The sequence below is a fragment of the Lampris incognitus genome, chromosome 7 (assembly GCF_029633865.1).
Source record: "Lampris incognitus isolate fLamInc1 chromosome 7, fLamInc1.hap2, whole genome shotgun sequence".
Lineage (NCBI taxonomy): Eukaryota > Metazoa > Chordata > Actinopteri > Lampriformes > Lampridae > Lampris > Lampris incognitus.
The window spans coordinates 52427972-52450037 of NC_079217.1; the positions used below are offsets into that span (position 1 = coordinate 52427972).

The 22066-nt window shown below is 46.4% G+C and overlaps 1 protein-coding gene and 2 non-coding genes across 3 annotated transcripts in view; all 3 read left to right on the top strand.

Annotated features, from left to right (window-relative positions):
- Positions 1-22066, top strand: part of LOC130115273 (rho guanine nucleotide exchange factor 17-like) — a 131770-nt gene that overhangs the window by 64291 nt on the left and 45413 nt on the right. The window contains exons 2-3 of the mRNA XM_056282886.1: positions 10490-10567; positions 15948-16130. Of these exons, the coding sequence (XP_056138861.1) occupies positions 10490-10567; positions 15948-16130 (261 nt within the window). The remainder of the gene's footprint in view (positions 1-10489; positions 10568-15947; positions 16131-22066) is intronic.
- Positions 17205-17277, top strand: trnam-cau (transfer RNA methionine (anticodon CAU)). The gene has a single exon. It is a non-coding gene; the product is annotated as a tRNA-Met (tRNA).
- Positions 20903-20975, top strand: trnam-cau (transfer RNA methionine (anticodon CAU)). The gene has a single exon. It is a non-coding gene; the product is annotated as a tRNA-Met (tRNA).

The following is a 22066-nucleotide window of genomic DNA, read 5'->3' on the forward strand; positions in this document are numbered from 1 at the left end:
AGGAGAGAGGAGGACGGTGCAGATCTACAGGGTGATTGTTGCAGAGCAGGAGCGAATCTAGTGCACATCAGAGTTGTGCTTGTTTGTAAAATACGTTTAGATAACATACATTTCAGTTGTGACTGTAGTGAGTTTTCACTGGGTGTTGGATGGTTTAACCTGTGGGGGGGGGGGGGAGAGAGAGAGAGAGAGAGAGAGAGAGAGAGAGAGAGAGAGAGAGAGAGAGAGAGAGAGAGAGAGAGAGAGAGAGAGAGAGAGAGAGAGAGAGAGAGAGAGAGAGAGAGAGAGAGAGAGAGAGAGATGATAGTTTGGAAGAAATGGGCAAAAAAGCAACAATGGTGATGATATGGATGGAATGTGTTGCACCCGTGTGTGTGTGTGTGTGTGTGTGTGTGTGTGTGTGTGTGTGTGTGTGTGAAAAAGAGAAAGAACGACAGAGAAAGAGGCACAGTCCCACTGATTATTAAGGAATTCATCAATATTCTTTGGCACAGAAATGACCATTAGCGTACACACACACACACATTTACACATCCTGTGCCCTTGGCTTTAACTGTGTCAGGATTATGTAAGCCTTTTCTCTGAAAACTGCAAAGTGGGATGCTCGTAGCAGTCGGCTGCCCCGGTACCGGAGCCTCTCACAGCCGACAGAAATAAAAAGGTCAATCTCGGGAATTACTCTTCCCTTCGAGGAAAGATGGAATGACCACAGAAAGGCTGATAACAGAAATCTGTATGAATATAGATGACAGGGAAAAGTGCTGGAAATGTGTTGTTTGGACGATGCAGTGCTGCCTGTTGCTGCTGTCGCTAGGCTGTTGCCAGGGGAGACAGTTGTTGGGGAAGAGAGAGCAGGGAAACGGAGGAGAGTGACAGCAACACTGAAGAGGATAAGAGATGATGGCTCTGTGTATGTGGGCAATGCCTTTCATCCAGAGTTGCAGTATCTTTATATTTTTCACACACACGTCTAACTATCCATCTATCTATCTTTCTATCTATCTTTCCATCTATCTACCTATCTTATATATCCATCCATCCATTATCTGAACCGCTTATCCTGCTCTCAGGGTTGTGGGGATGCTGGAGCCTATCCCAGCAGTATATATACATATATATATATATATATATATATACATACATACATACACACACACACACACACACACACACACATACAGACATACATACACACACCCCTTTTTTGGGTGTTGTGAGTCTTCCTCAAGCTCGGGTCCTCTACCAGAGGCCTGGGAGTTTGAGGGTTCTGTGCAGTATCTCAGCTGTTCCTAGGACCGCACTCTTCTGGGCAGAGACCTTAGATGTTGTTCCTGGAGTCTGCTGGAGCCACGCTCCCAGTTTGGGGGTCAAAGCCCCTAGTGGTGCTGTTACCACTGGGACTACTGTGAATTTCAGAATCTCTCAGGGGCGTCTTTGCGTGGCCTGCATCTTCGGTCTTGTCTGGTGTGGTAGACCTCTGCCTCAACCAATCTGGCGATGGGTGCCTGTTCTCATGCTGTTTTGATCAAAGCCCCTGTTCTGTCCTTCAGTCCAGCCTTTTCTATCCACTGGTAGCATTTCTCAATATCAGCTATGTCTTCCGTTTGTCGATAGATAGTACATCCCATGGAGGGTCTTGGTCTTTCATGAAACTTCTTTTTCCTCCACACTCTGTCTTCTGCTACCTGAGGTACTCACTCAGCAGTTCATCCTGGGGGGCCCTCTTTCTGATGTACTTGTGGATTTTCCTTGTTTCATCCTGGATACTTGCTTGCTTGCTGGTTGTCCATCGTATCCGATGATGACCATCTTCTCCTATTTGTGAGTCCTTTGGTGGCTGAATAGTCCGATCCTGGATGCACAGTTGCGGTTGCAGACCGGGCATGTAAAAGTGGTGCTGGAGGGAGCAGGGGGTAGCTTTGCGAACATGCCTCTTCTCACGCTTTGCTACACAGTGTTGTGTGCGCTGGTTTTCCATATACTTCACTCCCTCTGAGACGTGAAAGCGCCAGGTGGTGCGGTAGGAAGCACGTTCCTCCAAAGAAGAGGGGTTGATCTGGCATCTTTTCAGTGTGGTCTTCATTTGGTCTTTGAACCACTTCTTCTGCCCACCAGCAGTACGTTGACCAAGGCGTAGTTGGCCGTAGAGGACTTTACGTGGGAGTTGTTCGCTCCCAAGCCACCTGAGTTGATGGTGGTTTAGGGTAGACTCCACACTGCAGCTGCCTGCCCGCTCCAGCACCTCTGTGTGTGGCACTCTCTCCTCCCAAGTAATGCCGAGGATCCTCAGGAGACATTTCACATGGAAGGCCTCCAGACTTCTGAGATAGAGGCTGTAGATGGTCCATGCCTCACATCCATAGAGTAGTGTGGAGATGCGCACTGCTATGTAAACACGCACTTTGGTGTGGAGACTGAGGTTGCTGTTCTGGAAAACCTTTCTCCTTAGACGACCAAAAGATGTTGAGGCTTGTTTGAGGCAATACTGAATCTCATCGTCCATTGTGCAGGTGTCGGATAGCATACTTCCCAGATATTTGAAGGCAGGAACAGTGGCCAGTTGTTGCCCTTATGCTGTGAAGGTTGTTGGGTGGCTTGGGAGGCTGGCAGTCAACTGACAGATTACCTCTGTCTTTTGGGTGTTGATAATCATTCTCATTCTCCTGTATACAGTTACAACTGCCGACAGAGTGTTTTGTAGGGCATCTGGTGTGTGAGCTACCAGGGCACAATCGTCGGCATACTGCTCAATAATGTTCTCAGAGGTCAACTTGGTGGTTGCCTGAAACCTCCTGATGTTGAATAGGTTTCCATTGAGCCTGAAGTCAATGGTAACTCCAGCCTGCTTCTCCAACCTCCGTTGTAACAGTGTTGTAACAGAGACTAAGAAGATATTGAACAGGACTGGAGCTAGCACACAGCCTTGTCTGACTCCAGTCTGCACACCAAAGGGCTCAGAACTGTGGTTCCCCACTACCACTCAGGCCATCATTCCTGAGTGAAACTATCCAAGGATGGTGAGAAACTTGGGTGGACATTCAAATTTCTTCAGGACTTGCCAAAGCAGGGCCCAGTTAATTGTATCAAATGCCTACTTATTCGTAAGGTACACAAAGTAGACACGTTAGCCCTTGGCTCTGACACTCACTAACCCTCAGCCCCCATCTTTTCACTTATCGTACAGTCTCAGGCTGCTGGGCTTCGGATGGAACCCTCCATGCATTGTGAGGAGTTTCTGTATTCTGATGTCTGTGGCCTTTTTCTCCTCCTTTGTCCAGCTTATTATTCCAGCTGGGCATCTGATGGCGGCTGGGCATATGTGTTGATGGCTTGGATCTTATTTTTAACAAGGGGCTGGCTCCTCAGGAACTGCCTCACTCTCTGGAGGAATTTGGCTGTAGCTGACCTCATTGGCTCCTCTGGGTTTCCATTTGCCTCTGGAATACCCAGGTACTTGTAACTGCCCTGTATGTCTGTTATCCTGCCATCTGGTGAGGAGTGTTGGGGTATATTCAACCCCAACAGTCCTCACCACATTTCCTCTTTTTGCCACCATTTGACCACACTTGTCCAGTCTGATTGACATCCCAATGTCGTTGCTGTAAATACTGGTAAGGTGGATCAGCGAGTCAATGTCTCGCTCATTCCTGGCATACAGCTTGATGTCATCCATGTATAGGAGGTGGCTGATAGTAACTCCATTTCTGAACCATATCAACTCTTTATTATGATCTGACTGAGGGGGTTCAGGCCTATGCAGAACAGCAAAAGGGATAGTGCATCACCCTTGTATATGCCACATTTGATGTTTACCTTTGTGATTGTCTTTGAGTTGCCCTCCAGTATTTTTTGACGATGGTTATGTCCTGTTGGCTTTGTGTAGTGTGGTTAGCGTGGTTGCCTCACAGCAAGAAGGTCCTGGGTTCGAGCCCCGGGATAGTGGTGCAACCTTGGGGGTCATCCCAGGTCGTCCTCTGTGTGGAGTTTGCATGTTCTCCCCGTGTCTGCATAGGTTTCCTCCCACAGTCCAAAGACATGTAGGTCAGGTGAATTGGTCATACTAAATTGTCCTTAGGTACGAATGTGCGTGTGTGTGTGTGTATATATATATATATATATATATATATATATATTTATATATATGTGTATGTCGGCCCTGTGATGGCCTGGTGGCCTATCCAGGGTGGCTTCCCGCCTGCTGCCCAACGACTGCTGGGATATGCTCCAGCATCCCTGTGACCCTGTGAGCAGGATAAGTGGTTCATATATGTAACTTCATTAAATGAAATGAATGATTGACAGCTGATGACCGCTTATAGCATGAAACAGGCTTGTACTGTCCTTAAAGAATTTACTTGAATTATTCAAACCACTTATCCTGCTTAGGGTCGCGGGGATGATGCACGGGGGTATATATATATATATATATATATATATATATATATATATGAGAGTGAGAGAGCAGAGAAATATCGATATAGTTTGATCAGTAGATGGATGGATAGATCTACTATTGATGCCCGCTAGAGATGCACTGATATCACTTTTTTTCTGCTGATACTGACTCTGAGTAAGAATCTTTAAGTACCTATCCCAACCAATACTTGTGCCAAACAGTATCACGATAGAATGGGGTTTTTTTCCACGATTACATGTGCTAAAAGAAAATACAAGTTTCAGTGTTGTGCCAAAGGTGTTATGTAAATCAAGCAATTTTGCTTTTATTTATATAACACATCTTTTATCGCTCTTGGTGTCAGATTTTGGTCTTGGATAAAACCTCTGATACTGATCCGCCATTTTAACCTGGTATCAGCTCAATATCCGATAACTAATACCAGTATTGGTGCATCCCCAGTACTTACACTGGCTCTTCAGTAGAGAAAGATGGGAGGGGTGTTCTGAATGTAGCAACATTAGTTATAGAAATAACATGTAATTGCTCAAGACAGTACACAGACATTGTGCAGAGCAAAGCACAGACAGCAGCATGTTAATAACAGAGCAGAGAAGAGCTTTAACATGCAATACACACACCCAGTACATTAGAAACCGAACACGCATGCTTTCGCAGATGCCAAACCCACAAGAATGAATAAATCAACTGATGAGACTGAAAACGGAGAAACGTCCAAAAGAGAACCAGGTTTAGACTCTCTCCCAAACCCCCCCCCCCCCCCCAACTGGGTGGCTTCAGCTGCGTAGTGCTTTGCCTAGTTTATGTTTCCCCCGACGTTGCTTTGTAATGTTTGGCTTGTGCTGTAAGGGATAAGTTACTTTCTGAAACTCCTGGGTCGCAGCCTTTATTTAGACCTTGTATCCTCCAAGGGGCTCAGAAGAACATGCTGTACTCATACAGCAAGGCACACATGCCTGTTCAGAGATACATTCAGTCTGATAACACACACACACACAATTATTTCTGATCCCTCCTAAGCCTTATTACAAGATTGGCTAAACCCTTAAACCAATCAAAAGCATCGGGCTGAGCCATCCTTTGGGCTCCTGACCAATCAAAACCGCCACAGGTCAATAACAAACGCATACCTTTGAGCACAGACGGGTGTCGATTGGTTCTCCTTTATGCATTCTGTCTCAGATTAAACAAGCCGCAACAATAACTCTCACCTGTTGATTCAAGAGCTGTCTATCTTAATGTACCGCGGCACATAGCTGGACCATTTCCGGCTGATTAAATTAAGCGATCACAGCCCCGCGCTATTTTTGGAGCAGGTTGTGCAATCTGATTACAAATAACTGCAGCAGTAAATTGTTTGTGCGATTGGTCAAGACTCAATCATCTGATTTTGGTTTCAGAAAAATGGGCGAATCCTTGTTAATTACCCAGAAATATCTCGGAAAGGAGAGAAAAAAAATCTTAATTGCCTGGAGGGTGTAATTAAGTGTTTAGTCACCTCGCCCCACCACGTGGGAGTGCCATCGTGTCCAATGTTAAAAAATCTGCTATAAAAATGTAATTTCAAGAGCAGGTTTAATCACAGTCACAGCTGGAAATCATCTCAGCAGCTGCAATTCCACATTTCCCAAGGCCGAGCTATGTTTTCTCACCGGTTTATGAATGGGCGTCAATCAGTAGAGCAGCCATTCGCCTTCATTCATTTTATGTCATGCAAACCACGATGGTTAAACACAAGTGACGTATTTTAATAAGCGATTTGAAATTATGATGGGCTGATCTCTTGTCATTTCATATCAGACTTTCATATGAGGGTCCGCCTAGGAGGCTGCGCATCCTCAGACTGACAGGCAAAACGTTTTTATTAGGCAGATTTTTTAGCTTGAGTGCTGCATATTAACACTTCTTTTTTCATATATCCCATTTAATCGACTTGGGCACTGTGGAAAAGTCTTATAATGTGTGTTTGGGGAAAGGGAGATATGTACGCTTGGTCAAGATCTGCATTCTACTGAGTCTCGTTAATTTCTTAATTTAGATATTAGGCACACGGATAAAAACTCTTCTCAGGGCGTCCGGGTAGCATGGCGGTCTATTCCGTTGCCTGCCAACACGGACATCGCCGGTTCGAATCCCCATGTTACTTCCGGCTTGGTCGGGCGTCCCTACAGACACAATTGACCGTGTCTGCGGGTGGGAAGCCAGATGTGGGTATGTGTCCTGGTTGCTGCACTAGCTCCTCCTCTGGTCGATCAGGGCGCCTGTTCGGGGGAGAGGGGGAACTGGGGGGGGATAGTGTGATCCTCCCACGCGCTACGTCCCCCTGGTGAAACTCGTCACCGTCAGGTGAAAAGAAGCGGCTGGCAACTCCACATGTATCGGAGGAGACATGTGGTAGTCTGGAGCCCTCCCTGGATCGGCAGAGGGGGTGGGGCAGAGACCGGGACGGCTCGGAAGAGTGGGGTAATTGGCCAGATACAATTGGGGAGAAAAGGGGAGTCCCCCCCCCCCCAAAAAAACCCCTTTTCAGACCAATTTTTAAATTGTCAGTATTTTATTTTTGTTGCGTTGACGTGAAGGCAAAGTAATCCAATAATTTGATAGTTTGGCCATCTTCACAAGGACCTGTCTTTCCATTGCCAACAGCGGAGACATACCATTATGTAGGGCTGTTAGACACGACAAATACCAGCACTTGATAAATAATGACTGCATATGATTTCCTGTTGATTATTTGCAGAGTTGTGGAAAGCTGGCTGCTCCGCAGTAGTTACTGTAGTTTGGAAAGAGAGAGCTTATTGTTATCCATCACATATTTTCAATTTCGGGGGAAAATGGGATGACTCTTTTTCTGAAAGGTATTTGGCAATTGCCGGGCCCTTATTAGATCCTGGTTTCTTGCTGGCGATGAGGAAGAGTTGCCTCAGACCTGATGCTTATTGTACTGCAGTGGCACCGAGTACGCTGCAAAAGCCTCAACCCGCCGCCATGCAAACCTGGCCTGCAAAATGAAAATGAGAGCAGCATTCCAGACATTATTTCCCCAAGGTCTAATTTTTGCATTACTACTGGTGTGTGTGTGGGGGGGGGGGGGGGTATGAGAGGTAGAGACAGAGGGTGCAAAGGAGTGATGGGCTAGAAACTGCCATGCAAGAAAAGAAACACAAACTTCCTCAGATTTCAGGTTTCACAGTGACGTTTCATTCTTTTCAGTGTTTACGTTCGCTGTTCCGCATGTGATCTCTAGAAAGGCCTATTTCTCCAAATAAAAGACTTGAAAGTCAAGAAAGTAAGAATAGTCACAAGTCAGAGCGCTTTATGTTGTCACAGGCCTCCAAATAGCTGTGGCGGTGTATGTCATTACGGATCATACCATCGCGTTTCCCCCTGCAGTGGCTCCCCACAGTGCCCATGGTGGCCCTTCGGATGCCAAATACCAAACACGGCCCGTCTGGGAAGTTATTGTGACAGTTATTTATAAGGTTCAGTGGTACTGACCGGGGGGGGGGGGGGGAGCAGAGGAAGAGGAAAATAAAACCTAGTTCACCATGTTTTTGGGGGCCCATGTGTGTGTGTGTGTGCACATACCTTTTGCTCTGCCTCTGGCTCTTTGTGCTATTTATAAGTGATGTCTGGCACCAGCATCTTCGGGCAGTCTCCAGCAAGAAACAACAGAAGGTCCATATCCATCTACTTGTCTGTTTCTCCCCCTGCCTTCTCATCCCAGTTCATCGTATCGGTGCGTCATCTTCCTTTGTAATCCAGCCCTCTTCCTTTCTCTGGGCGTTACACACCAACATGACGTCACGAGATTTCGTTCTTATATCGACGAAAATCCGTGTATTGAATCGTCCACCAGTGGACGATTGTTTAACCTTTTTCGTCCTGCGCCGGACGAATTCCAAGTCGGTGGAGATTTCAGCGGGCCGCCGTATCATTTCAGAACTGACAGGGTAGATCGGTCCTGTTGGAACGAGCCAAGATGTCGCTGTTCAGTGGCCCTGTGTGAGTAACGTGTCCAACACGGTTGTATGTTTTGCTTGAAATATCCTGATTTGTAGAGTTATTTGCCGCCATTCACCTAATTTTGATTTGATATAGTGTTGATAGTGCAGGCTTTTATTGCGGTTAGGGTTCGGGTCACAGTTTTTATTATTATCCACTGTGCTGTCCCTCTCAATTTCCACAAATACTGAGGTGCTCCTATCTTGCTTTAACACATCTCAAGACACCAGAATTTCTAAAATACATACTTTTAAATGGCTCTTATATACCTATGGAGGAAAGACATCCATGCAGCAGAACTCCACAAATTTTAATCAACGAAAGAGGCTGGAAACACTCCAGAAAGATACGACAATAGAAAAAGAGAAGCAGCAGATTTCGTTGGGGGCTAGTCGTGGGTCGGTCTTATGGGGAAGTGCTTCGTCATGCTTGGCCTGGTAGACTCCCTGCACTCCTTGAACCCTATTCCCAGCCTCATAGCTAGGACATCTTCGCTCCATCTGTCTTTCTGCGGATCTCTGTGTAAGGCCGCTCTGTTTTCAATACTTCAGCTACTTGGAGGGTTTTCTGGAGACCAGGGACATAAAAGGGTCCTGTTCGTGGTTTCACCCCCACTCCCCTGTGAGGCTCCCAGCATCCCCACAGGGGTCTTCTATGCATGCGTGTATGTGTGTGTGTGTGTGTGTGGGTGTATTCATCCAAATTAAGGCTGTGTGACCCGTGATGTGAGTTTGGGTCCAGCTTTTAACACTGTTCAGTTTGTACAGTTGTAGGAAAAGGCCCGGTGCTGTGTGCTGCATCATCACCGCTGTGCGTAGGCGGGAATTGGGTGGAAGGTTGACAACAGCTGCTGTTTGAAAAGGCTCCTAACTCTGGGCTGAAATGATGAAGCCCTGGGACACCCCTTCTCAGTGTCAGCCAAGGGTGGAGCTTTCTTAAAATACCGACTGAGACCATCTTACCAGTTTCTCGCATATTTCCTGGGGAGGATGTTAACTTGTGCCAGACAGCTTGTGTGCTATTTTGCAAGAGTTGCACTAGCAGATGTGTGAAAGCATGTCCTTAAAGGAGACACTGAGATCCTTTTGTGTCCGTGTTGTTTAATTGTATTTGCAGTTGTATTTATGGGAAGATGAAGTCATTCTCTAGGCGGCACGGTGGCGCAGTGGTTAGCGCGGTCGCCTCACGGCAAGAAGGTCTTGGGGTCGAACCCCGGGGTTGTCCAACCTTGGGGGTCATCCCGGGTCGTCCTCTGTGTGGAGTTTGCATGTTATCCTCGTGTCTGCGTGGGTTTCCTCCGGGCGCACCTGACCTACATGTCCAAAGACCTACGTGAATTGGCCATACTTAATTGTCCCTAGGTGTGAATGTATGTATGTGTGTGTGTGTGTGTGTGTGTGTGTGTGTGGGGGGGGGGGCTGTCCAGGGTGTCTCCCCGCCCGCCGCCCAATGACTGCTGGGATAGGCTCCAGCATCCCCGCGACCCTAATTAGGGTAAGCGGTTTGGCTAATGGATGGATGAATGGATGGAGTCCTCTACCGCTCAGATAGACAGGCTTGTTTTACATAACCGCGATCAATACATTGGCTGATCGCAAAAGAGGAGAAAATGGAGGCAAATGGAGAGACGATAGAGATTAAGCCTGCATTCAGTCCTAAACACGAGCTATTACTTCTACACACACATTCAATTATCTCACAGTTTAAGACTGAATCAATATGAGGAAACCAGCTTTTGTCTGTTGACACTGTGTGGTCAGTGGATGTGGTCAGTGTGGTAAGTGTGTAAGTAAGGCAACAGTAGATTTCCAGTCATATTTGGGAAATTAAGAAGAACATATTAACACGGTTCTTCCTAGTGATACTAGATGGTACACAAGGCTAGAAAGGAGATCTGTTGTAGAGCCATCCAAATTGGCCAGTGTGTGTGTGTGTGTGTGTGTGTGTGTGTGTGTGTGTGTGTGTGTGTGTGTGTGTGTGTGTGTGTGTGTGTGTGTGTGTGTGTGTGTGTGTTGTTGATTTGGGTATAGTGATGGATGATTTGTCTCTTTCTCTCTCCCCCTACAGGATATGAGGAGACATGTGATGATGACCCTCTTGGACACTGAGCAGTCATACGTAGACTCACTGCGCACCCTCATCCAGGTAACACAAACGCACACATGCACTATCGCACACACGCTCAGGCGCACACACATACGCACAAGTAAAGCTCACTGAACTGTAGGTGTTTTTGAGACACGTAGAGTTAAGATGCCTTGATGCATGCTCAATAATCCAGGTAAGGAAATCTCGTGGGAGGATCACGCTATTCCCCCCCCCCAGTTCCGCCTCCCCCCCGAACAGGCGCCCTGTCCGACCAGAGGAGGCGCTAGTGCAGCGACCAGGACACATACCCACATCCGGCTTCCCACCCACAGACACGGCCAATTGTGTCTGTAGGGACGCCAACCAAGCCAAAGGTAACACGGGGATTCGAACCGGCGATCCCCATGTTGGTAGGCAACGGAATAGACCGCCACACCACCCTGGTGCCCATGAAGGCGATTGTTGTTGCGAAAGTGTTGTTTTTCTTTCAGTCAGACGGTGATACATTTAAAGGGAAATTTCACCGATTTTCAACCTTACCTCTGTGGATCTTTGCCAGGGACGTCCCATTAAAAACACCCGTGGGTGTTCCCAGTGTTTGGGTCGGCAGTGAAACCCGAGTTTTTTTCTGGCCGCCACGTGACACATGGGGGCGTCATTTGGCGGCCAGAAAAACTAAACACAGCCTAGCAGGGTTTCCTATACTCCAATGTACTCAGCTAAGCTACAAAGATGACGGCAGCCTTAGACTGGCAAGACTTTTTATCGGCGCTAATGTTCGACCAGAGCAAACTACCAGATAATGGACAGATAGCAGAGCATGGCGTAGATGGAGCGAATACAGACTGGTTGGATGCGAGGCATCGTCCCATTACAGTTGACCAGCACCTTCTGCACAAAATGATCTCTTTATCAGGGCTTCCAGGTAGCATAGCGGTCTATTCCGTTGCCTTCGATCCTGGTTCGAATCCCCGTGTTACCTCCGCCTTGGTCAGGCGTCCCTCCGGACACAATTGGCCGTGTCTGCCAGTTGGAAGCCGGATGTGGGTATGTGTCCTGGTCACTGCACTAGCGCCTCCTCTGGTTGGCCTGTTTGTGGGGGGGGGGGGATAGCGTGATCCTCCCATGCACAACGCCCCCCCGGTGAAACTCCTCACTGTCAGGTGAAAAGAAGCGGCTGGCGACTCCACGTGTATTGGAGGAGGCATGTGATAGTCTGCAGCCCTCCCCGGATCAGCAGAGGGGTCGGAGCAGCGACTGGGACGGCTCGGAAGAGTGGGGTAATTGGCCAGATACAACTGGGGAGAAAAAGGGGGGAAGTCCACAAACACAAAAAAAGAATACAATGACAAAATAAAGTTGTATTTTTTTCTAAATAGACTGAAAGCTGGAATCGGTGCTTCACTTGCGCGGTGCAGCAATGTAATTCTACTTAACCCCGCTTGGTGGTAGATGCAGAGGGCATCATGACTGAAAAAATATATACCATGATAAAGGACACTTGTTTGTTCATCTGCAGGACTGGTATTCTGTGGTAAGCTGAGCGTTAAGTCAGTCAGTGCCGTTTTAAAAGCTTTATGTATGTATATATATATATAAATCGTATTGCTCAACAAAGGAAGTTAATAGATATGTAGAAGTGTGATTGCCAGATGTTTTAGGAGCAGTTGCATCCAGAAAGCTATCAACGATTCAATTAATGACTATAAATTAGTGTGTTGCTTATTAAAGGTTACCTAATATTATAATAGCTCTATTGTTGGGAAATGAATCCGGGAGCAAACTCTGCCCCCCTTCCCTCGACTCATCTGTCAGCCGTCTGTTTGCAGCTCTGCCAGGCGCCGCGTCGAAAAAGGTCCGTCACTCCCGTTCATCCCTCAGCCTGTCTCCCTGTCTCATTCTCCACCCATAATGCCTTTGTGATGTTGTGCAACGGTTCACCGCTGTCTGCATAGGTGAAACTGTGTGTGTGTGTGTGGGCACATGCATCATGCACACAATGCCTTTACTTTGTATATACATGGCTTTTTTTTGTGTGGCTGTTTACCCTCTAAGTGAATGAAGGCCATGTTCCCATGGCGACAGAGGGAAGTTGGTGAGTTGCCACGGTGACTGCAGTATAAGCGCAGATCCAAAAAGGAGGCTGTCACACCAAGGTTAGACTCAGGTAGCGCTGTCCAGTGCTGAGGTCCACCAAAGGGTTTCCAGTCAGTAGAAATTCAACATTTGGTTCATTCTGAGATTGTTTGAATGTTGTTGAGGTGTGAGTTCAGAAAATAAGTGGCTTTTTTTTTAAGATTGTCCCCCCCCCCCCCCCGCTTTTTCTCCCCGATTGTGCTTGGCCAATTACCCCACTCTACCGAGCCGTCCTGCTCGCTGCTCCACCCCCTCTGCCGATCCGGGAAGGGCTGCAGACTACCACATGATACGTGTGGAGTCGCCAGCCGCTTCTTTTCACCTGACAGTGAAGAGTTTCACCAGGGGGACGTAGCGCGTGGGGGGATCACGTTATCCCCCCCCCCCCGAATAGGCGCTCCCACGGCCAGAGGAGGCACTAGTGCAGCAACCAGGACACATACCCACATCCGGCTTCCCACCTGCAGACACGGCCAATTGTGTCTGTAGGGACGCCCGACCGAGCCGGAGGCAGCACGGGGATTCGAACCGGCGATCCCTGTGTTGGTAGGCAACGGAATAGACCGCTACATTACCCGGATGCCAAACCATTTTTTTTTTAAATTCAGGAAGCTCCGCACCGAATCCTTTATTTAAAACCATCAGTTGTCGTTTTTTTTGGTGAAATTGCAAAACCTCTCCAAGTGAGGATGCGAAACAGCCACCCAGAACCACATGGGGCTGTCTATGGTTTGTTACCAATAAGATTATAACGGCAATAAATAACATTTCAGTCACTAAGCAAGTTCTTAACGGACATTACTTGACTGCATTTAAACACAGCAAGTCTAAAGCAAAGCCTTGAGAAAGTGGGTATTAATAAAAGTTTCATGTCCTTCATTGTCACTATGTTTTAGCACCAGCGGATCGAGTCTAGTCATCACGTGGCTTGCACGGCACTGAGCACTGCGGTGTTGACTGGCATTTTACCGTTTCGTAGGCCTTGGGGTGAGGTCTGTCCATGTTGGTTAGAAAATATTATATCAAATTTACAAACGCTGCAAATGTACGACCTGACAAAGTGTCATTGTAAAAGAGTAAGACTGAGACAGGCAAAGGACATGAGAGTAACTTAAGAGAAGGGCACGATATACTGACAGAGGACATGGATATACTGACATGGATATATTGACAGAGGACATGGATATACTGACAGAGGACATAGATATATACTGACAGAGGACATGGATATTCTGACAGAGGACATGGATATATACTGACAGAGGACATGGATATACGAGGACAAGGATATACTGACAGAGGACATAGATATATACTGACAGAGGACATGGATATTCTGACAGAGGACATGGATATATACTGACAGAGGACATGGATATATACTGACAGAGGACATGGATATATACTGACAGAGGACATGGATATACTGACAGAGGAAGAGGGGAACACAAGACATGGTGTAAATGATAAACATGAACAGAGGTTTTTAATTTTGCAGTATATTGAAAATATAAATTGTTGGGTTGTCGAATCGATCAAAAAAAAAAATCAACCAATAGGGATGTCTGGGTAGTGTAGTGGTCTATTCCGTTGCCTACCAACACGGGGCTCACCGGTTTGAATCCCCGTGATACCTCCAGCTTAGTCGAACATCCCTACAGACACAACTGGCTGTGTCTGCGGGTGGGGAGCCGGATGTGGGTATGTGTCCTGGTCGCTGCACTAGCGCCTCCTCTGGTCGGTCGGGGCACCTGTTCGGGGGGGGGGGCTGGGGGAGAATAGCGTGATCCTCCCACGCACTACGTCCCCCCCTGGTGAAACTCCTCACTGTCAGGTGAAAAGAAGCGGCTGGCGACTCCACATGTATCGGAGGAGGCATGTGGAGTCGCCTGATACAATTGGGGAGGGGGGAATAAATAAAATTAACCAATTGATCGCACAGTTTGCTGTGATTAATTTTTTTTTCTCCTTCGTGAGACTGCAGCTCGTATTAATGGATATTGTAGAATCAACGCAAAGGAAGTCGCGTCTTTTTAGCTTGGAACCCAGATTCTCTCCTGTGAGCTACAGATTTCCAACAAAACCATCAAGGCCATCGAAACGGACCGTCGGCTTGAACGGCATGTTTCTTATATGCTTTAACAGAAACGATAACACAACCCAGGCTTTTAGGTTAAAGCGCCAGTTGAGTTTCAAAACCGTCAAAGCCTTTAACATTGGACATCTGCTTGGAAGGTGGTGATTTCTTGTATGCACTCATACAAATATCTGACAACAAAAAATTGTATTTCATGTTCAAGTGCCAGCTGAATTTAAGGTGTTGTGAATTCAATTGGTAATCTGAAGGACAATGAAAACCACGGTTATTTTGTATCGTTAACGATGTGTCAGTATTCGTCTCGTCGACTGAAGCCGTCTCGCTCCAGTCAGCAGCCGGACCGTCTCCCTGTGTATCGGGGATTCACTGGCGACAGGTGCTCCGGGTTATCAGGGACCGGATGTACGTTTCTCTAAGTACGCCCTCGCCCTCATTGGGTGGTGTGGATTTGTGCACAGGCAGCAGCATGGGGTCATCACACCGGAGGGGAAACTTGTGTATGTGTGTTGTTTTATACACGTGGGTGTACTTAGAGTGGGAGAGGGACACTGGGACAGACATTCAGCTGTCTAACCTGGACAGCTGCTGCTTAAAGGTAAACAAAATTCTCTCTCTCTCTACCATACAATCGCTTTGTTCTCCCTCTGCCTTTCCCTCCTTTGTTCCACCCCCCCTCGCCTCTCTCCTCTCTTCTACCCACCTGTCGTGAACACGCTGGCCCTGTGATTACCAGGAAACCGCCATTTACATATGTTACTCACATAACCGTCCTTTACATCCTGCTCTCTGTCCACCACCCACTCTGCCCCCCGTGGAGTGAGCCAGCGGCTCTCCTCTCTCTCTCCTCTTTTATCTGCCCTCTTCGCTCCCCTTCCATGTCTCTCCCCACCTTCTCTCTCTCTCTCCTTTCTGCTTTCCCCTTTCCATCACTTTTCATTACCGTCTTCCCTTAAAGCTCTCACCTTCTCTCTCTCTCTATTCATAGATCTACAAATTATGATCTGGAAGAACAACACATGAAAAACTGACTTGTATATAACTGACCAAAATTATCCGTGTTAACCTCATAGGCCCGCAGGAGCCCTTCAAACTGGCAGATAGCTGTATGGTTAATCAACGTTGGACACAATTTCATTTAGTTTAATGAGCTGGTTAATTGGCCCGGCTAATCGGTTGCTCCCTCCTCTCTGACCCACCTCGCAGGGCTACATGCGTCCTCTCAAGCAGGCGGACGGCGGCTCCATAGTGGACCCGCTGTTGGTCGACGAGATGTTTTACCAGATCCCGGAGATCCTGGAGCACCATGAGCACTTCCTGGAGCAGGTCACGGGCTGCGTCAGCCAATGGCACGACAGGCAAATCGTTGGACACCTCCTCGTCCAGTCGGTGAGTAGAACTAGAACCCCCCCACCCCAAAGCTTTTATGGCCCAATTTCAAGCTGTTTCTTTCTTTCTTTCTTTTTTATACCCCCAATTTACTGTAAGTCAACACTCTCATTGCCCTTTTCCATAATGAAGTGAAGGTGAATCTGCTGGAGGTGTCACTGTAAAGGTGGCTTTTCCCTATGGTGTTTACAGTTTTGCAATTAAGAGGGTTTCATTTAGAAGTGACACACACACACACACACACACATCGATGTCCTCCTTATGATAACAGATGGTAGTCTGGAAGTGTAGGTATTTTCAGTTGGTACAAGTGGACTTTAGACGGGGTGTGAGATTATTTATCTGTAATAGAATGTAGCAAGCAGCAGTCCTGTGACTGCTCTGAAAAGCACACAGTGTGTGTGAGAGAGAAGCTATCGGATGCTGTTTAAATCACCATATTTTCAAGCTAAAAAATATGAGCAGCCAGCAACTGTAAAATTCAAATAAAATGTGCCACACTTAAAAGTGAAAGATATATTGCTTCCTTATATAAAGTATCCCACTGCCTCTGCCTGCACAGATATGGGTTGAGGTCGGTTTAATATCAGGAGAGAAAGTGAAAAATAAAGTGAAGATGTGATGGAACAAAAATAAGTGTGCAAGTATGTGGTAAGGGGGAAATTTCTCCTCTTCAGTGCAGTTCACTGCTTCAGTATATTTTGCAGTTCGTGTTGGAGGCTCAGGGCTGCAGGCAGCGTACTTAAAGAGGGTGGGTCTTTTTTACCCAGTGGTGGACCTTTTTATTCTGAGCCCAGGATACCCTATGCAAAATGACCTTTGACCTACTGTGGCTACAAATCCTCGCTTCTTTATAGTCTACTAAAACGTATTATTTAGTGGAAGGATAGAAAAACACTGGGTATTCCAGGCTTAAAGTCATCATATGGTCGTGAGTACGAGCTTATTGTATTGGTTTCATGGCTTCTTTAGTGCTCTTTATTTAGACTTTACAGACCTGTCATTATTTTGGGGGGAGGGGGTAGCTCCGATGACTCAACTTGTTGAATGTATGTGAACCATCTGTGGTTTCAAGCCTCGTTGGCGCAGTAGGCAGCGCGTCAGTCTCATAATCTGAAGGTCGTGAGTTCAAGCCTCACACGGGGCAGATGTTTTGTTGTGATAGTTGCAGTGACTGAATGACGGACATTCCACTGTCTTCTCTTGTCAGTGTATCCACTTATTTTCAGTTTTGCGTCTCTGACAGATGTGGTCTCAGTTTTGGCATAGATGTAGCTCAAAAAAAAGTTTCTAGTCGGTGTAGTGGATTGTGATAATAGATCAATGTCCACCACTGACTTATCACTTAGTTTGTACTGTCGAGAAGTTTGGTCATAGTGTAAAAAAAGCTTTTCGGCAGTTCTCTCCACTGCTGCTCTAAAAGTATTAAATATACTTAAGATGGAAACAGAACGCAACCGGTCCCTTTTCCCTTATTCCTGCTTATTTCATCGTCATCATGATTACTGTTTCTGTTCCAGGCAGATTCTCTCTTTTTGGTTTTACCGGTTTCAGACTTAGTTTTCTCATGTTGGATCATCAGGGTATGAAAGCTGAGGTCTACACATAGATATATGTCTACTGTTACTTTAAAAACCAGGTTTTACTTATCATGTATGCATAATTACTACCTGTCCACTCTCACAAAAAACACTGCTGACCTGAGCCTAATTTGTGTTGTTGTCGTCAGCAAATGGGAATTAGTTGTGATGACTCAAAAACATTTATGTATTTATGTATTTGTGTATTCATTTATTCTAAATTGTCAGCAGTCACCCCAATGAGAGCCGTGCTCAGGATCTATTCCCTCATATATCTACTGCTACTACTACTAGTACTACTACTGCTACTAGTACTACTACTGCTACTACTAATACCGCTTTTACTACTACTACTACTATTACTCCTACCAGTACTGCTACTGCTGTTGCTGCTGCTATGGCTGCTACTATTACAGCTACTCCTGCTACTACTGCCACTGCTACTACTACTGCTACTACTACCGCTACTACGAGTACTACTGCTGCTATTGCTGTTGCTACTACCACTACTACTACTACTGCTACTAATACTACTACTACCGCTACTACTATTACTGCTGTTGCTGCCCTACTACTGCTGCTGCTGCTGCCACTACTACTACTATCGCTACCACTCCTACTACTGCTGCTACTACTACTACTATTACCGCTACTACTACCGCTACTACTACTACTACTGCTGCTGCCACTCTACTATGGCTGCTGCTACTGAAAAAACTCTCACCCGGGTTTTGGCTAATAGACTCCTCCCCCTGTAAGAAAACATTCTCCCTGAGTCTCAGAGTGGCCCAAATACAGGTACCATGGGCATGATTTTCATTGCTCGCCAACTACAAGAAAAATACTGGGAACAAAATCAACCACTATACATGGCCTTCATAGACTTCACCAAATCCTTTGACTCTGTGAACCGTCAGGCTCTTGGGCTGATTCTGGCAAAAATTGGGTGCCCGGAGAAATACATCCGGATACTGAGACTATTGCATGACAATATGTCAGCCACAGTACTCAGTGGCAGTGGAGATGAAACGGAACCCTTCAGGGGTCACACTGGAGTCAAGTAGGGCTGTGTCATTGCTCCTACCCTGTTCTCCATTTTAATTTTTGCTATCCTCCATCTTATGGGTAAACACCTGCCACAAGGAGTCAGAATCATGTAAAGAACCGACGGACAACTCCTGAACATCAACAGATTCAGGGCTAAAAGCAGAACCACCACCATATCCATCATGGAGCTGCAGTATGCTGATGACTGCCCTCGTGGCCCATTCAGAAGAGAACCTACAGTGCATTCTGGATGCTTTTGCCAAGGCATACAAGCAACTTGGTCTGACCCTTAACATAGAAAAGACCCAGATCCTCTACCAGCCACCACCCAACACAAATAACCCTGCTCCACCCCTATCTATCTATGGTGACAAAACCAGACTGGAAAATGTGGACCACTTTACATATCTCGGAAGCCTCCTATCCTCCAAAGCTAATATTGATGAGGAAAAACACCACCGCCTCAGTTGTGCTAGTGAGATTTTCTCAAGACTGAGGAAAAAGGTCTTTGAAAACCGTGACCTCCAGGCCAGGACGAAAATTCTGGTCTACAGAGCAGTAGTGTTGCCCACCCTACTGTATGGATCAGAATCCTGGACCACATACAGCAGGCACCTGAAGGCACTAGAGGTGCCCCCGAAAAATCCTCAAGATCACCTGGGAAGACAGACGCACCAACACCAGCATCCTGGAGGAGGCTAACATTCCCGCTATAACTGCCACCATTGCCCAACACCAGCTCAGATGGACTGGCCATGTCATCCGTATGCCTGACTGTCTGCTTCCAAAACAAGTCCTATACTCCCAGCTTTTCACAGGACAACGTGCCCCGGGAGGTCAAAAGAAAAGGTATAAGGATAACATCCAAGCAAACATCAAAAAATGCCACATAGACCCTAAGACCTGGGAGGACACAGCAACCAACAGGGCGACCTGGAGAAAACTTGTCAAGGAAGGAGTTGCACTATATAATAATGATCTCCGCTGTGCTGCAGAAGACAAGCACAGACTCAGAAAGGAGGGAGTTTCCACCAAAAAGCCCAAACCAATCCCACGACTACCACCGCCCACCCCTGCCCACACTGCACCAAATTATGCGGCTCCAGGTTCAGCCTCTTTGCTCACCTGAAGACCCACAAGGACCAAGAAGGAGGACAGTCATACTCGACCCCGAGTGACCGCCGATGATGACTACTATCGCTACTACTACAGTAGTATTACTGCTATTACTGCTATTACTTTTGGCTGCTCCCGTTAGGGGTCGCCACAGTGGATAATCCATTTCCATCTCTTCCTGTCCTCTGCATCTTCCTCTGTCACGCCAACCACCTGCATTTCCTCCCTCACCACATCCATAAACCTCCTCTTTGACCTTCCTCTTTTCCTCTTTCCCTGGCAGCTTCATGTTCGATTTGATTTGATATTACTATATTAATCCCAGTCGGGAAATTGCACCATGCATTTCACCCATCCTAGCTGTGTAGCTAGGAGTAGTGGGAAGCCGCCATGCAGCGCCCGGGGACCAACACTGGTTCGTCTTTCCATTGCCTCGGTCACGGGGCACAGACAGGACTATTAACCCTAACATGCGTGTCTTGTTGATGGTGGGATAAACTGGAGCACCCGGAGAAAACCCACTGCAGACACAGGGAGAACATGCAAACTCCACACAGAGGACGACCTGGGATGACCCCAAGGTTGGACAACCCCAGGGTTCGAACCCAGGACCTTCTTGCTGTGAGGCAACAGCGCGAACTGTTCAGCATCCTTCTCCCAATATACCCAGCATCTGTCCTCGACGCGTCCAAACCATCTCAATCTTGCCTCTAATGCTTTGTCACCAAACCGTCCAACTTGAGCTGCCCCTCTAATATAGTCGTTTCTAATCATGTCCTTCTTCATCACTCCCAACAGAAATCTTAGCATGTCCTCATATATCCCATATAAAAATCCATTCCCATATATAAACCTCTGGCTTTCTCGGTAGCATCAAAGAACAGTTTCTAGAATCAACATGTAGCTCAGTGTGCAAAGATAATAGAATAAATGACAAATGTGTACTCCCCCTTACTTATTTTTTTTGGGGGGGGGGGTAGTTCCAATGACTCAACTTGTTCAATGTACGTGAACCATCTATGGTTTCAAGCCTCGTTGGCGCAGTAGGCAGCGCGTCAGTCTCATAATCTGAAGGTCGTGAGTTCGAGCCTCACACGGGGCAGATGTTTTGTTGTCATCGTTGCAGTGACAGAATGACGGACATTTCACTATCTTGTCTTGTCAGTGTATCCACTTATTTGCAGTTTTGTGTCTCTGACAGATGTGGTCTCAGTTTTGGCATGGATGCAGCTCACAAAAAAAAGTTTCCGGTTGGTGTAGTGAATTGTGATAATAGATCAATGTCCACCACTGACTTATCACTTAGTTTGTACTGTCGAGAAGTTTGGTCATAGTGTAATAAAAGCTTTTCAGACATTTTTCTGTACCTGTCCTTGGCGGCAATCTTCTCCACTGCTGCTCTAAAAGTATTAAATATACCTAAGATGGAAACAGAACATGACCGGTCCTTTTTCCCTTATTCCTGCTTATTTCATAGTCATCATGATTACTGTTTCTGTTCCTGGCAGATTCTCTCTTTTTGGTTTTTACCGGTTTCAGACTTGGTTTTCTCATGTTGGATCATTAGGGTATGAAAGCTGAGGTCTACACATAGATATGTGTCTACGGTCACTTTAAAAACTGAGTTTTACTTATCATGTATGCATAATTACTACCTGTCCACTCTCACAAAAAACACTGCTGACCTGAGCCTAATTTGTGTTGTTGTCGTTAGCAAATGGGAATTAGTTGTGATGACTCAAAAACATTTATGTATTTATGTATTTGTGTATTCATTTATTCTAAATTGTCAGCAGTCACCCCAATGAGAGCCATGCTCAGGATCTATTCCCTCATATATCTACTACTACTACTAGTACTATTACTACTAATACCACTAATACTATGACTATTACTACTACTACTCGTACTACTACTGCTGCTGCTACTACCACTACTACTACTGTCACTGCTACTACTACTGCTAATACTACCGCTACTACTACTACTAGTTCTACTGCTGCTGTTACTGCTACTACTACCACTACTACTACTAGTACTACTACTTCTGCCACTACTGCTAATACTACTACTGCTACTGCTACTACTACTGCTAGTACTACCACTACTACTAATGCCACTACTACTATTACTACTACCACCACCACTACTACTACCACCACTATTACTATTACTTGTACTACTACTACTGCT